Source organism: Lepidochelys kempii, chromosome 9 (genome assembly GCF_965140265.1).
Source record: "Lepidochelys kempii isolate rLepKem1 chromosome 9, rLepKem1.hap2, whole genome shotgun sequence".
In the NCBI taxonomy this organism is placed as follows: domain Eukaryota; kingdom Metazoa; phylum Chordata; order Testudines; family Cheloniidae; genus Lepidochelys; species Lepidochelys kempii.
The window spans coordinates 75,514,595-75,532,613 of NC_133264.1; the positions used below are offsets into that span (position 1 = coordinate 75,514,595).

Consider the following 18,019-nt stretch of genomic DNA (forward strand, 5'->3'; position numbering starts at 1 on the left):
TACAACTTCAGTGCAGCACAAAGCCCTGTCAGTTTGGGCGTCCTAGCCAGAGAGTCCCTCTAATGTAGTATTTCCATTGCCTGCCACAGAAGTGATGAAAGAGAAAGAACTCATGTTGTGATATCCCTGAGGTTTTAGGATCCAGGCCACCAGTGATTCAGGAGGACTCAGCAATTAAAGGTTAAGGAAGAGAGATGGCTGAGGGCTTTAACTGCATTCTAGCCTTGAGGGGAATCTCCTCCTATTCTCTTGGAAATTAGGTTTTGTTTTTTACTTAATGTTTTTTCTAGAGCAATCAATGTAACTGCCAGTAACGCCTTCTCCCTTCTTGTTTCATGTTCATTCTTGCTCTCTTCAAGCTACATGTATCACACTTTTCTTCAGTCCTTCTCGCCAAGGTTCTGGCTGCTCAAGACCAAACTGGACTTAGCATGGCTGTGCTCCTGTAGTAGATCCAAAGCTCAACTATGGGCAACTAACCAGAGGAGAGAGAACCAAATGCTCAGCTGGTCATTTGCAGAGGACACTGGAAAAACCTTTGCTCAGTACCCAACAAACAACAACAAAATACAATATAAGCAAATGCCACCAAACCAGGGAGAAGCAAAGAAGAGTCTATTATCAACTACTCTATAATTCTGTGCCAATCCTCATTACTGTATATGGAACTCTGATTCAATGGTGATCAGTACCCTAGAAATATGCATGACAGAGAGGCATCCCCCATCATTACAGTTCCATAGTTTTCTTCATTCCCTGTGCTAAACCACTGTGTAACAATGCCATGCTTCATTTGACAGCTGCAGCTCTGCAATGTAAAGGTGGCTGCTTTTCATTGGTAAAGGACATCTGTGTAGTGACCCTGCAGGTATACACATGGGCTCTGGAGTGCTGTGGGAAAGAAGATGATACTCTATATAATTGCATGCTGTTATGAATGTTATCGGAGAGCTCTACAAAAAAGATTTCAGAGGGGTAGTCATGTTAGTCTGTATCAGCAAAAACAACGGAGTCCTTGTAGCACCTTAGAGACTAACAAATTTATTTGGGCATTCGCTCCAATCCCTCAGACAGAGACAAACACCTACAGGATCTCTATCAAGCATTCTTAAAACTACAATATCCACCTGCTGAAGTGAAAGAACAGATTGACAGAGCCAGAAGGGTACCCAGAAGTCACCTATTACAGGACAGGCCCAACAAAGAAAGTAACAGAATGCCACTAGCCATCACCTACAGCCCCCAACTAAAACCTCTCCAGCACATCATCAAGGATCTACAACCTATCCTGGAGGACGATCCCTCATTCTCACGGACCCTGGGAGACAGGCCAGTCCTTGCTTACAGACAGCCCCACAACCTGAAGCAAATACTCACCAGCAACTACACACCACACAACAGAAACACTAACTGAGGAACCAATCCCTGCAACAAATCCTGTTGCCAACTCTGTCCGCATATCTATTCAAGGGACACTATCATAGAACCTAACCACATCATCCACACCATCAGGGGCTCATTCACCTGCACATCTGCCAGTGTGATATATGCCATCATGTGCCAGCAATGCCCCTCTGCCATGTACATTGGCCAAACCGGACAGTCTCTATACAAGAATAAATGGACGTATCAGACATCAAGAAATGTAACATTCAAAAACCAATAGGAGAGCACTTCAATCTCCCTGGACACTCAATAACAGACTTAAAAGTGGCCATTCTTCAACAAAAAAAACTTCAAAAACAGTCTTCAATGAGAAACTGCAGAACTGAAATTAATTTGCAAACTTGACACCATCAAATTAGGCCTGAATAAAGACTGGGAGTGGCTGGGTCACTACAAAAAGTAATTTTCTCTCTGTTGATAACTCACATCTTCTTTCAGAGTAGCAGCCGTGTTAGTCTGTATCCGCAAAAAGAACAGGAGTACTTGTGGCACCTTAGAGATTAACAAATTTATTAGAGCATAAGCTTTCATGAGCTACAGCCCACTTCATCGGATGCATAGAATGGAACATATAGTAAGATATATATATATATACACACACAAACACACAGATAAGTTGAAAGTTACCATACAAACTGTGAGAGGCTAATTAGTTAAGATGAACTATTATCAGCAGGAGAAAAAAAACTTTTGTAGTGATAATCAAGATGGCTCATTTAGACAGTTGACAAGAAGGTGTGAGGATACTTAGCTTAAGGAAATAGATTCAATATGTGTAATGACCCAGCCACTCCCAGTCTCTATTCAAACCCAAGTAAATGGTATCTAGTTTGCATATTAATTCAAGCTCAGCAGTTTCTCCTTGGAGTCTGGTTTTGAAGCTTTTCTGTTGCAAAATTGCCACCCTTAAATCTTTTACAGCTAGTGGCCAGGGAGGCTGAAGTGTTCTTCTACCAGTTTTTGAATGTTAGGATTCCTGATGTCAGATTTTCTGTTGCATCTGGCATATGCTATAGTCAGAGCAGTGACTATAGCATATAGTTAGCAGCAGGATAAAGTCTGGGAAAGTCAGAATGGGGAGGCCAAGGAGAAGCTTAAAATGGTCTCTTACCCCCAGATATCGGCTATCATTGAAGATGCGAGGGGGCAATGGATTTCCACTCGTTGGTCGGCTCTCTTCCGGGACATTCTCTCTCATCCATTTCCGGTTCTCCTCATTGGCTGCAATATCTTTTTCTTCAAATTCAATCTTGTTGGCTTCCAAGAAGCCTAACACATCTTGCTGCTGTTTTTTGATCTACAATAAAAGATGTGCAAAGGGAGAGAGGGAAATAAACTAGTCAGTGATCAAACAGAAGCTCAAAGGCAGAGCAATCTGTCTGTGCAAGTCCAAGGGTGCAGGTCACTCCGCACGGTTACAAATTCTCTCTCTAGGCATAGTTACTGCCTTTAAGAGAAAGTCCATTGTACATCTCTCACTCCCACTTAATATTCTTTTTAGTGTACATTAGTGCAAAGTGCCACAACGACAACCCAGGAAACCAGACCCTGCACAGAAAAGATAAAATGTGGGTCACTACTACTCAAACATTCCCTAGTGCCCAGCAGGGTGCTGCAAGCCCTGTAGTAGAGGAACTACTTCTAGTGGGGGCAGAGCAGTTTAGTCTCTATGTCCACTGAATCTGCAACTCCTCTGATGAGGCTGCCTACCAGTATTCCAAATGTGATGATAACTTGTGTGTTGAGGATACCTGTCCTCTAGGAAGTACGCTGCGACTTCTCTCCACTCTCCAAACCATTTCACATACAGCAGTGAATGGCCATCAGATAGAACTACTTTCAACCACTACCAAAACTTGGGCTGCCCTCCTAATGTATTTCTTTGCTGGTCTAAGATTAGCACATTCTATAATATACTGGATTGATTAGTGGCTGACCTGTATATGGATAAGAGTCTTACTGCAACCATCAGCCAAGAAAGTAAAAAAAAAAAACAAGTATATAGGCCTCTCTCCTGATTTCTTTCCCAACGGTTACTCCTGGTGAATTCTGTGGGATTGCGCACTCGCAGAAAATGGCAGGGAAGCAAAGGGAAGCTGGGGGGAGGGGTCATGGGCGCAGTTCTAGGGGGGGAGACTGCCCCTCAAACAGAGGCAAGGCATTAGGGGGGGCACATGGGGTTGCATGTCACTCTTCCCCGCCCCCCCCCCCCCCATTTCTGCAAGTGCAGAGCTGCCCAGCTGAAAGAGGCTGCATCTGGGCTCCGCTGAACCCTGCCTCCTGGGTCCTAGTGCCAATCATGCTCCCTTTCTGTGTGCTGTGAGCCTTCCTGTTTTCTGTGCAACAGTGAGTGCCCACAATGGAGGAAAAGGCAGTGGGGAACGAAGGAAGAGTGGAATAGGGCATGGGAGAGGGAAGAAGAGGGGAAAGAGGGGAAGGTTGCGGGAGGGAGGTTGCGGGCAGGCGGGATCCCGGCATGCGGCGTCCCTTCGGCAGCAGCTGGGGCTTCCCCGTTAAGCAGGCACTTTGAACCCTCACCTTGACAGGCCCTATTCTCCTACACCTGGACCCCTCTGACGAGCTCCCCAAACCCAGACTCTGACCCCACTGATCCCCAACCAGCTGCACCTGGACCCCCCCCCCATCAAGTCCCACACACTGAGCCCCCCACACCCAGATCCCCTGCTGAGCCCCAATCACCTGGATCCCCCGCAAAGTCCTATTGTCCCTGCACCCGGAACCTCCCAATGAGCCCCTGTGCATCCAAATCTACCACTGAGCTGCCCTTACCCAGACTGCCCCACACAGAAACCTCTCACCCCCACACTTGGATCCTGCTGGGCTGAGCCTGCCCAGCCACACCTGGTGCAGAGAGGCAGGGCCCCGGGGTGTTTCTGGGGTAGGCCCAGCCCTTGCACTGTGTGAGGGTCGAGTGCAGCCTCACTGCCAAGTCCCTGTACTGGGGGATGTGGGGGCTTCAGGGTGATCTCCCACATCAATGCAGCCAGTGGCCTGTGATCCCCACTGCCATGCTGGAGTCACATTTATTGATAAATAAAATTTGAAGAATTTTAAAATATTGAGTGCATAATTTATTTTTTTTGGCGCAGAATTCCCTCAGGAGTAAATGGTGCATGTGTGCAGCCCACTGCTATATCTGTAGGCACAGGTATGTCACAACCCATCCTTCAAAAGCAGGTATCATTTGAATTTCCCCTTAATTCCCTTGAAAACAAATAGAGCCCTACAAAATTGTAACCCATTGTTTCTAACACTCCAGGGATTACAGACAGGAATGAGAATAGTCCCTCAGAGAAATCAAATATTGTCCAAAGAAGAGCTGAATCCAAATGCTAGATATTTGTATTGTATTCAACACACGTGTGTTTGAGTCAACACGGAGGATTACTGGAATGTAAAAACAAGGCCCTCAAAGGACCACAAGCTCAGAAAATTCAAAACCCATTTTTCTTCTGTACTTCAGAAGTTGGAGACTCAAGGTATACGCCACACCATCACATAATGCAGAGTAATTTAACAATCATTGCCTATAATGAAGAGTTGCTTCTCAGCAGGCCTGACTAAGCCCCTTGCCTGTTACACCAAGAGTTGAGTCTCTTTCAAAGATATCATTCCATTTGGCTTCCCATATGATTTACAAGACATCCTTTGAAAGGCATTGTACATGTACACCTGTGAGTATTCTATACACAGACAGACAACCAAAATATTCCCTCTGGCTCTTGAGCTAGAAGAGATTCTTACTGTAAAAGATACATGCATCAATATACCAGGGCATATTTTTAAATTAGGAGGTTACACTGAGAAAGACATTTTTTTAATTTCACATTTTAGTCAGTTATATCTGTCCAAAGACAAAGGGAGGTTGGTGGTCTTGCGGAGGCCATACCAATATGTCTAACGATTATCCAGGTAACTGTAGTTTATTAACTACAGTCAAGTTTGCTGAGGAGGTAGTTCATGGTGCAAGCCTCTGACTTAAAATACACAGACCCACGGCAATTACAGGTTCAAGTTCCAGGAGGATTGACTCAATCTTTCATCCTTCTGAAACAGACAAACTGAGGACCATACAGCTTACTATGTGTGGATCTTTCAGCTAAGACCCTACAACACAGAGGTCCTGTTTGCTCAGCGATTACACTGAAGACCCCTTGGCAATTTCCATAAGATATGAGGCTTGCTCAATTGTTTTTGGCCTAAAAACCTCTCCTCCCACCACTTCTGTGCAGTGTGCTGACTGGCTGCTATCCCTCCACTCCAGAGTTGGCCAAGTTTCAGCAGTGCTATACAGGTGTCTGTTGGGAAGGGCTTTGTGACGCCCATTAGAATGAGTGGTGCTACACATCAGATACTGGGTGAAATCCTGACCTTAGTGAAACCAGTGGAAGTTTTCCATGGACTTCAGTGAAGCCAGGATTTCACCCACCATGTTTATCATCATTGTTCAAGTATTCTACAACAATCCTTATTCCCAGGAAATATACTTCTGATATTACATCCACACAAGCAATGGGAACATGTCCATGTACGTGGTGGGGGAAGAGGGTTACAAACTCCTACTCTTTTCACAATTATTTTTTCCTTCTGTCTGTTGTGAATTACTCAGAGCTGGGCTTTTCATCCCTGCCTTCATTTCAAGGGAAAACTTTAAAGGAAGTGTATGGAGCGAACAAGATCCATTCACATCCAATCCAGTGCCGCCCCTATGCTCCCACGTGACACCAAGTGGAAACAGGGATCTCTACTGTGAAAGATTTTGACGGCTTCACATGAAAGTTGGCCTTGATTATTGTCATTCATGAAATATTAGTTTCCTGATCAAGAGACTTCTTCTGTTTACGCTCTGGTTTGCTTCTTTATGATTATACCCGGATGAAGGAGACTGTTTTCAAGGATAGGTATGAGTTATAACGAAAAAGCATGATTTAACAGTAAATTTGCCTTCTTCGTACTGCCTCTTTCCCAGTGAAAGCAGCTGAAGCCCTGGCTTTAGCCTAATTAGTGCATACTGACAAAAGCTGAACTCCATACAGATGTTGAATTACTTCTAATTCAGGTCAGATACCAGACTCCCCAAGCAGCCTGTCCATATATGGACAAGTAAAAACACACAAACCCTCAAACAAGCAGATATGAGGTCAGTGGACAGGCATAGGAGCTCCAAATATGGTAGCTGAGCTCCCCGGCTTGCAATAGGACGTTTAAAAAGAAAGCAACAGCCACAAACCCTAGCTGACTGTAAGATCTCAGATCAGAACATAATGCCTATTAGACCATTTACTTTAGAGCAGGGTTTGTATATTTTATAGTTTGCTTTGGGGAGTAAAAGTTGGACCCTTTAAGCACACAGGGTTGAGTTTCTGAGGTATTTAAAGGGAAAATAGCTACCACAGAAATACATAAGATGTCTAGCCATCAGAATACAGCATCTCAAAAGATGCCATTGAACTTGGTTGTGTAATTTCATATCTAGACAATTCTAAAGCATCTATTTACTCAAATTTTAGTGGTTCCTTTGTAGCCATTAAAATTCATTGTATGTCGATCCATAATATGGTGCAGTTCCATGTTTAGCTAGATATCACTTAAAAATCCCAACAGTTTATTTATAACAACAGCACTTTAAAATCATCAAAGGGCGCCCACTGCTGTAGTCTTGAAGAAGGCAATAATGTTCCCCTGACTTCATCAGGAGAGCTGCTTGCCTGGAGACTGCAAAATCCAAAGCAATAATTATGGCTCAGAATATTGAGTCAGTGGAGTAGTTCATAAACAGGATTAAAATCTGGATGCGAAAACTAAATATGACAATATTGCTGTGCATTAGCTGAAAAATCACTGCTAAAAATAAATAAAATGGTCAGGTTAATACCACCTGGTGGAAGTAGTTCACATTCTAGGTTAAGCACAAAAGCATTTTTCAACAGGCTGCAATCTGCCTCCAAGAGAGAATGGAAGGAGAAAAAGGGAGGCAGAGAGGAGATTCTTCTCAGCCAAGTTATAAAGACCTAAAAAAAAGGTTTTAAGTGTTGCATTTTCCCCACAAATGTTCTAAAGGGCACTTTGACAAATGCCAACCTTGAATAGCAGAGTGGCCTTTATAACTGTGGGCTGAGAAGAGTACCTAATGCACTGTACTGGCCTGGGTGGATGATCAGGGCATTTGCTTACTTTAACAAAAACAAAAAACTCTGGATTCTCCATAACTTAGCCATTAACAGCTTACAAAAACTGATCTAGACAATTTCCAGTAGCCTCAGTTCCTTCATCTTCAACAAGGATGAATATAAACAGACCCTAATTGGAGAGAGAACTTTAAAATCTTTCAGTAAAGATTCACAAAGCCACCACCTTACTCTCTTACCAATCTCCTGTTAAAACCTACCTCTGCCGTAAATGACAACAAATCTCTACCATCTGGAGGCTTCTAAGATTATCACAAACTTCTATCGCTAGTTTATGCAATCATGCCCACCTGTATTGTTACCTCATCACCCCAAAACCCCACTTTGCCTGTTTACCCTCCAGTAGTATCTTGTCACAATCCTAGATGGTGAGCTCTCTGGCACAGGGACTGTCTTTAACTCTTTTGTTCCGTGCCTAGCATAATGGGGTCTTGATCCCTGCCTGGGGCCATCAAGGTGCTACTGCAATATAAATAATAAAATGTCCTCCAAGTACCGTTCTTTATATTAGGCATCCAATACTCTTCACCAGATACGTAAATCATACAGACAGCACAACTGTGCAGAGGTGCTGAATGCCTACAGCTCCCATCGACTTCAAAGTTTAGCTATGAATCACCCATTGAAGTCAATGGGAGCTGTAGGTGCCCAGCACCTCACAGTACCTGGCCAAGAAAGATGACATGTTTCCAATATTTGAAGGGAAGATTTTATTCATATTATGTGTCTGTGAGATACACCTGTCTGTTGTCTCAGTGTTTCCTTGTGCTCCCATGTCTGTCTGTATCACCTGTTGTCTCTTGTCTTATACTTAGATTGCACACTCTTTGGGGCAGGGACCATCTCTTTATTCTATGTTTGTACAGCACCTAGCACAATAGAGTCTTGGTCCATGGCTGAGGCTCCCAGGTGTTACTGCAATACAAAAACAACAATATTCTTGATTTCTTTTGCCTTATCTATGAAGGTGAAAAAAATTGCAGCTGCTGGGGAGGAAAAAAAGTGTATATTAGGCTAGGCCAGGCGTGATGGAGAAGGCAGTCAGAGAGTAAGAGTCTCAGCACTGCTGTCAGTCACCCTTCTTGAGATGGGAAATAGTTCTATTTCCAAGGCAGCTGACCATAAGAGTTCCCCTTGAGCAAAAACAAGTGACTGCTGCTGGAGTGGTTGGTGGTTTGCCAGTGTGGAGTATTAGGGTGTAATCTAAGCCGTCAGAACCTAACTCATTTTACTCTATCTGATCAGTACAGTCAACACCGCCTTCCCAGTTCCTAAAACAAACATTTCAACCACAGTGACAGGATGCTTGCATAACTGTATGAATGCCAGAATTACTCCTGATCGACATCATCTCAATGACTGGGTACAGTTGTTGCAGAGCTGCCAACTTTCATTATTCTATCACATCATTTTATGTGCTTTTAAAAAAAAGATTCTCTTGATTTCAGATGCTCACATACTACAGCAATGTAAGTACCTAGCTACACCAATATACACTGCAGCAATCTCACTAAGTTTTGACTCATTCTAAAGGGCCACAGTCTCCTATTGTTTTCAGTAGGCCAAAAGCTAGGTAATCCTTCAATAAAGATGACAGTCCTAATGTCCACGTGTGGACCACGCAGGAGACAAAAGCCTGAGACGCTGGGAAAATACACTCTGAAAATCAGCTCTTTTTCCAGGCGTCTCAAGTTGGACATGCAAAAAATGGAGGCACCCAAAATCACCTGCCACTTTTGAAATTGTTGGGCTTAGTATAGTCAATGGCTGTCATGTTTTAAATCGTGTTAGATGTCATGGTTAAGCATAACCTGCTAACATGATGTTAAACACAACTGTCCTTGTCTACGAGTGCAGAGACATGTTTACCCTTTCCCAGCCCAGAAGATACATGGGAATGGGTGTGGAAGGGTAGGGACAGTAGAGAGACTGAAGAGAGATACTAAAGGAATGGGGTGATCGTGAAAACAAGGAGTGCAGGAGGGAGGCTGAGGAGAGATAAATGTGGGGCAGTAGCACAGAGACTGAGGAGTGTACAGGGGAATGTGAAGACAGAGAAGGTAAGAGAAATATAAGGTGGGAGGGAGATTGTGGGACAGTCATGGGGGGAAGCGGAATGTGAAGTTGGAGAAAAGGAGAGAAAAGGTGGGGGCTGAGTGAATGTTGCATGCAAGCTGGACACAGAAAATTGATGGGGAGAGAAAAAATGACAGTAACTGAAGTCCCAATCTGAAGTAGCCATGAGGAAGGCCTGCGTTTGTGTATGCTCCTTTAAGGATGAACAGTCAATTTAAAATGATCACAAAGTGGGGGGAGTGGTCTTTCCCTAAACAATCAGTCACTGGGCAGAACAGAATGAAAAGTGATTTATTATGCTTTTTTAATCTCCATTTTTAAGCCAGACTCACAATTTTTGACTGCTGATAATACTGCTCTCACAAAAGCTATGTTTTTTTCCTTAGCATTTCCTATCTAGATGATTTTACTTTTCTTCCCCATTAAAGCACACAGTTGCCTAATCTCAAAAACACCTCTGCTTCTGCTTTTCAGTGTGACATTCATTTTGCAAAATATCTAGAATTACAAAAATTAGAGGAAATCCTACACTTGTTGCTCATGTTCCTAAGGCAGCGCTGAAAGGAATAATTTAACCACATTAATTTATTTCCCTGTTTGACTTCATCTTTCATTCTCTATTCTAATGAAGGAAATACCCTTCCATTAGGTCTTATTTAAAAATAGTTGGATGTTATGCAAACTACTGTTATTATGAAACTGGAACCTTTGGAACTCAAAATCTGCATTAAAAACATTACAAGCCCACCAATTCTTCATTCCTAGTTCATTCAGACCACTCACTCAAGTTAATGGAAGTTTTGGGAGCACAAGAACGCTTTGTTACTGTGCTCCGGGATGATGTTTAAATAGTCCGTTCTCTAATTCATTAAAAAAAAAAAAAAAGCTTCATACTTCTCCCAGAGCATTTTTTATTACTTGACAATCTACTATAATCTCATTCCTGTGATGAGGACACACACACACACGCACAGAGTGAAATTAAAATTATATACATACTAAAAACTGGTTTAAGAGATCTTAAGCTTTTAACATAACACATGCATAGACAAACATTATGTTTGAGAGCTATTCACTATGAAAATACCAGCCCCTCATTTGATTACTAGCAGGACCCTAAACGAATGATTCTGAGTTTTATTCTGCAACAGCTGACGCTCTCACTGAAGCAAGAGAAACCCAGATTTCAGCAGGCAAAAAGCCCAACAAGACCATCTTACAAATGGATTTATTTAGAATTTAAGTCTACACCTATATTTGATCAGTCATTTGTCAAGTGAAGCAAGTATTGCAGTTCACTAGAGAAAAGCACCTCTGAAAGAGCTGGGCAAAGCAGCAGACTTGAAAGCGTTGGAACAAAGCACTGTCATGCTGCCTCCACCAAAAAAGGTCCCTTAGCCTGTGATAAATCCATATATTAGGGGTACATATGCTAGTAGAGAGGAGAGGTGAGGACCTGGGGGACAGCTACAGTCTGACACTGTTTAGGACTGCTCAGTTCTGGTCAGCTTTACACCACTGCAGATGCCGTCAAAGCCACAGGAAAAGCTTAACTATGTAGGAGCAAAAAGAAAAGGAGTACTTGTGGCACAAGTACTCCTTTTCTTTTTGCGAATACAGACTAACACGGCTGTTACTCTGAAATATGTAGGAGCACAGGCCCAGAATAATGTAAGGGGACTGCTGCCCCCTTACTAACATTCAGTGGGGGTGTTTTAGTTGCTAGCTCCCAGTACTAAAAAGGGGGAAGGGTCGATGGGGAATCAGGACCCTGAGACTGACAGCCCCCAGGAACAATGGGGAGAGGCCAATGTTCCAGGTCAGCCTGAATGACAGAGCGAGCAGGCTAATCAGGGAGTCAGGAGGCCATGGAGGTCCTGTCCTCCGTGTGAGCTGGATTTGCCTGGGTCAGACAGAGTGGGGCTGAGCTAAGGAGAAAGCAGGGGCCCAAGCTAAGCTGGGGAGCAGAGCTGTGCCAGATCCAGAGGGACCAGAAAAGCAGCCCGGAGAGAGCAGACCCTGTCCTGGGAACAGAGCTGCAGCAACCAGAGCCAGAGGGGCCAGAAAAGCAGCCCACGAAGCAGGTCAGTGCTGGGAGCAGAGTCACAGAAACAACCTGCAGAGCAGACCTGTCCTGGGAGCAGAGCTGTAGCAACCAGAGCCAGAGGGACCAAAGAAGCAGCCCAGGGAGCTGGAGGCAGAGCAGCAGAAGCAGCAGCAGTGCAGAGTGGTGGAGCTGTGGCTGGAGCAGTCCGGAGCTGGGTGTGGTGAGCAGCTGGGGAGAGCGAGGGGCTGGGCAGCGGGCCCAGCACAGGGAGATGCCTCAGCCAAGAGGCTCTGCAGGCCAGGCTTGGATCGTAACCCCGACAGGGCGGGGGCGACACTGGGAAGAAGGGTCCTACCACTTAGAGCCTGAGAGTATGTGGCCATCACCAGAGCAAGTATCCAACCCACAGCATCCCTGCAGCACACCCAGGGCCTGAGAAGAAGGCGTGAGACTTACAAGGAACAGACTGTGAACTGCCCTGACATTCCAGAGACACTGTTTGTGATGTTCCTTGCCACAGAGCAGGTTCATGTGTTTCCTTTAACCTTTCCCATTTTTCCTTATTCTTTGTAAAATTAATTGTTGATTAAATAACTTGCATTTGCTTTAAATTGTATGTAATGGTCAGTGGGTCAGAGAAGTGCCCAGTGCAGAGAGAGTACCCCGAAGTGGGGACACCCTAGCCCCTGTCCTAGGTGACCACAGCAGGGTTGGGGGTCGAGCCCCCCAGGAATCCTGGGCCCAGCCTTGTTGGGGTTACGCCGGACAGGAGAGTGGAAGGCGAGTCCTCAAGGGCAGGGAGGCCACTGGGTAAAGGAAGTGGGAGTGAGGACTCAGATCCTTTCGCGAGTCCACTTCACCGGGATAGTACAGAAGCCAGGAAAGTTCCCCACAATAGCTGGACTATTCCCCCACCTACAATAGCAAAGGAATGACTGCAGAATATTTCTGTTTAACAAATGGGAAAACAATGGATTATTATTCCACTACCAATTTTGTTCCCTGGAAGGAACAGAGGGCCACTCCTAACAGTATTTTGCTGCAAGGAAAGGTTTATTTTCTATTTGTTAATTATTCATTTATCAAAGTGAGCTTCAGAGAGATTCCCGTTATATCTAGTAGGACTTTGACACATCCAGGGAGTACGATGAAAAGAACAGTATTTTGTACCTTTGTATAAGGATTCCATTTTTTTCAAGTCTCCCTATTTCTCTGTTTATAAACCAATTCACAGCACACAGTGTAAATCTTCTGGAAATCAATTCACGAACCAATGGAACCTTAAGTAATTTTATGGATTGAGTGGTGCCACTGAACTCATGTTTGGATAACTCAATGAGACCGCTTATGTCCATAAAGTTCCTCTCATGCATAAGTATCTGCAGGATTGGAGCCTAGGTTATATCAGGTGCAGTTAGCATACATTATTCTATTTCATTAGTTAAGGGTGATGTATCCCAATCTCTATGAATGGAAGTGACCCAAGGTCATATTTGTAACTATTGATAAAACTGGCTCACCTTGTGAGGATTTAAAATAATTTGATTAGAAAAAGATTACATACATATAAAATTAACACTGAAAATTAACCTTCCGCTTCTGTGCCAGATCATCAGCTGGTGGCGCTTTGTCAATTTACACCAGATGAGGATTTGTAGAGCCCTGCGTTGATACAAAATTTGTATCTGCATCCAATCCATGATCTGCAAAAATGATCCATGGATTTGCAGGGCTTTAGATATAAAATTTGGATCCACATCCATCCTCGATACGCAAAAATGGTCCATGAATATACAGCAGATAGCCGCAGATTTAAAGGGCTCAAAAAATCTGGCCTAGAATGTCTCATGATTAACTCCATTTTCTTCTACCCGACACACTTGAGGGCATCCTACATTTTATTACTTTTCTGCCAGCATCATGAAACATGATATAGAACTGGATACACTGCTCTGAATTCACACAATTCCCCGACTGATTTCAGGACCACAGGGACTTGAATAGGCTTCTCAAATTGCAGATTCCCATGCACTCCAAAACCTTAAAAGGTTCATCCATAACTACGTACTAGACCCTCTAATGTAATACATTCAAGTTATCAGTGATGATGAAATTAAAATCGAAACATGTCACTCATTCAGCTTTTTCAGTGTCATATTTTTAATGAATGATGCCTCCTGCAGGATTTGATAATATTTTAGAACATTTTTTTGATAAAGAGGTTTTAAATAGGATGAGATCTGATTTATATAGGAAGGCAAAAAAAGAAAAAAAATGCTCCCAAGTCCTCAGATAGAGTTAACATTTATACAAAGTTCAATAGCTCCCAACAACTGTTGATCCTTTAAATTTTGATATCAGGGCTGTCAAAAATTAACAAAAATTAATTGTGCGATTAATTGCACTGTTAAACAATTTGATTGGTTTATTATTTTTACTGTGCAAATATTTGTAATAAAAATATACACTGATTTCAATTACAACAGAATACAATTTATATGAAAATGTAGAAAAACACCCAAAATATTTAACAAATTTCAATTTGTATTCTATTGTTTAATAGTGTGATTAAAACCGCAATTAATCACAATTAATTTGAGTTAATCGCATGAGTTAACTGCGGTTAATCGACAGCCCTAATATATATAAGTAAATCCCCATACTACAGCACCGCTCTTTCAATCGCTGCAACAGAGGGGATAATACTGAGAAACCCTGTTCCTTGAAAAGGAAAATTATGACAAAGAATACTGTACCAGTGCCAAGACAAATTAATCTGCCACAGGGAATCAAGCCAGACTGAGGTCTTAACTGTGTGTTGTACATTAGACTAACATTCCAAAGAACACTAGAAATGTACTTACAGATCCAAGTCAATAATACACACTGCAAACTGTCCAGCTGAGAACAACTGCTGTGCTTCAGTCTTACTTCAACGGTTAAACAAGGGCAGCACTAAGCAGTCCAAGAAGTTAACCAGCATGGCAATAACCAATAAAGCCAAATATTCTTATTTAAAAAGTTCATACCAATTTTCTAGTGTCACTGGCGACAATTTGTCAGATTTGGCTACCTCTGTTGCACAGTGAATGCTACTCTAACTAGTTAAAAATGTGACTGTTCAAACCCATATTTTGATAGGGAAAAAAAAATCTGCTTTTTGCACTTTGCATCCTGTTTCTGATACACTAGTGTCCTCCTGCTCCCATCACGTAGGTTGCTAAAGCAGAAGCTAATACCTGCAAATCAGTTGCAAAGAAGGTTGATGGAAGTTTATAATTTTGTCTTCAAGTACAACACAAGTATGAAAGTTCAGAAGCATGGCAGCTGAGTTAAGCAATTAAAGGTCATGGATTCCTAGAGGCCCCCTCAAGTCTGTCCTCCACCAGTGATAACATAACTCCAAGACTCCCTTCTGAGAACGAATATTTGTAAGCAGAATCCATTCCTTGCCTGCATTAGAATTGTCCCCACTTTATTGCTATAATATTCAAGGAAAAGACAGTTACCTGTTTCCATAACTGATGTTCTTTGAGATGTGTTGCTCACATCCATTCAACTTAGATGCGTGTGTGCTCGCCACATGCACCGGTGCCGGAAGTTTTTCCCTCAGCAGGATCCATAGGGGACTGGGTCTGGCGCCCCCTGGAATGGCATGCATATGCTGCTGCATATAGGGCACCGCCGGACCCCCCACCCTCAGTTCCTTCTTGTTGTAAACTCCAACAGTGGGGAAGGAGAGCAGGTCGTTGACTGGACACGAGCAACATCTCAAAGAACATGAGTTACGAAAACAGGTAACTGTCTTTTCTTCTTCCCCTCATGTAGGGGAAAAGCTACCCTGGCTGGAGCTACAGGGCAGAGAACATCACTCCCCTGCAACCAAGGTGGCTGGTGGCTCTGTCCCAATTGGTATCGGTCGCTCCTCCTGGAGTTGGATCTGGCCGACCTTGACGAGCGCCTGGATCGGGGTCTCAGCGACTGGCAGCACTCGGCGGATCAGCAACAGCCCCGGCCCAGCAATCTATGCCTCATGCTTGACAGGCAGTACCAGGATGTGGAGAGGGACTGAGAACCAGAGTGGGCTTGGTGTTGTGAAGATGCACCCGCAAGCGGTGATGCCACCCTGGGGGATCAGCGACGATCTGGAGAATGGTACTGTCGGTCCTTCGACTGCTCCCTAAAGCAGTACTGGTGCCACGGAGATTCCAGGCGCCGACTCCGAAACTCCTGCAGGGGAGGCGTGCGTCCACAGGTCTGCACCCAGTCACCGGCAAGACACGCCTCAAGTCTCTCTACCCTTGTCCGAGGTCCAGAGACGGGATGGGGCTGAGAAGGTTCTGCCTGTCATGGTCAGAAGCATGTCGGCTGCAAGAGGGAGACCGTTGGTGGGACGTCCCCCGCAACGGGGATTGTTGCCGTACAGATGGGGACTATGGTGGTCCAAACACAGGTTTACCCCATGACCAGGAGCCCTCAGGGGCCGGAGTGGTTGGCATCGGGAGGGACATAATCTCTTGCACCGCTTGCAGGGCCCCTGGCGTGGATGGCACCCAGAGTTGACAAGAACCTCTGTCACTATCCACGGTAGTCAGTGGGGAGCGAGCTGGGCTACACCGCTTGACCTGAGCTAGGGCCTGAGATCCCGAAGGGCGTGAAGAGGTGCCCAAGACAGGGCCTTGGTCAACCCCAGATTTGTCCTTTCCCTTGCAGGAAGCTGGAGAACTTCCTTGCCCCATCTTCCTGGGCTTCTTGGCTGGAGCCCTGAAAGGGGACCAGTGCCGGCTTGTAGACAGTACCAGCGGGGTGCTGCACACTGAGGTCACGGTGCTTGGCGCCAAATCAGAGCACTGCTCCGGCATCGGGGTAAGAGCAGACTCCATAAGGAGTGCTTTCAATGCGAATGTCACGCTCCTTCTTCGTCTTGGGCTTGACGTGACGAAGAAATTACAAATTCTGCACTTATCAGTAATGTGACCTTCGCCCAAACATCATAAACAACTGTTATGTGGATTGCTAATGGGCCTGGGCCTTTTACAGTGATCACAGGGCTTAAAGCCTGTGGCCTGGGGCATGCCCCGTCCTGAGGCAAAGTCTCGTTCATGACCTGTTAAGTCTCTAAATAACAGATAGTGAAACTAAAACTAGAGGGAAACTATATACAGTAATATACAAGAGGTAAATGAACGAACGAGAAGCAACAGCGCTAGCTAAAACAGCAACAGTTCCATACACCATCACTGCCAGCAAGAAGAAATGGGGGGAAAGGGGAGCAGTGGCGCGCAGCGGCACCCTGTATGCCGTGGCATATGCGCGCCACTCCAGGGGGCGCCAGAGCCAGTCACCTACAGATAATGCTGAGGAAAAAACTTCCAGCAACGGTGCATGTAGCAAGCACACACACCTAAGTTGAATGGACATGACCAATCACTCGAAGAACCAGCTTTTATATATAACATTATGCCAAATACCATGAAATATTTACAATGTAGTTTTCAAACCTAAGGGACCCCAATTTTGAAGATGCTGTCCAACCACAACTTCCATGATGAAAGCAGTGCAACAGGCACTCATTGGCCCCCACAGGAGGAGCTCAGAACTTTGCAGGACTGGCCCCTGCAGGTCTATCCCATTATTCTATAAATCTCAGTACTGTATTCTATTTCACTGTCTGATAGAACACAGCTATTTTTAGAACTGGACAATTATCACTACAGAACTTTAACTACTTCTTTGGGCTGGCTATTTTAAGACAACTATTACACATACCAATGCCACCCTTATCTCCTCTAATGCTTGGTTTCTCTGCCATAAAGGTACAACATTCTCGGCAACCACAGCCATGTCAACACGAAAGAAAGCGTGTGAACTAAACCAAGTGTTGAGGATTTGAAAAGCTCATCTCAGCAGAGCTGCAGAAGCTGAATACATTTGTTCTTATTTCTGCAAGATAGTCACTGTTCAGATGGACACCATATGCACCCATTTTCTCCCTCCATGGCTCTTCTGGAAGTCTAAGGCACACTGACGAGTATCCTGCATACCTGCTACAGTAATGAAATCTTGTTGAAGTTGTCCTCTACTAGCAAAGAAGCTGCTTTCAAATGCTAATTTTTTTTTCTGGATCATATATTTTCAACGTTGATCTTGCCACTATGATCCGGGCAATCATCACCTCCATGCTACATTACTGCCATATGCTTTATCTGGGGAATTAAGGTGGAAGCAAAAAAGGTGCTCC

At 44.2% G+C, this 18,019-nt stretch overlaps 1 protein-coding gene across 1 annotated transcript in view; it reads right to left on the reverse strand.

The window, feature by feature from the left end:
- The window catches only part of SH3BGRL (SH3 domain binding glutamate rich protein like), a 56,505-nt gene that overhangs the window by 14,659 nt on the left and 23,827 nt on the right, over positions 1 to 18,019 (reverse strand). Inside the window, exon 2 of the mRNA XM_073360932.1 lies at positions 2,558 to 2,743. Coding sequence (XP_073217033.1) covers positions 2,558 to 2,743 — 186 coding nt within the window. The remainder of the gene's footprint in view (positions 1 to 2,557; positions 2,744 to 18,019) is intronic.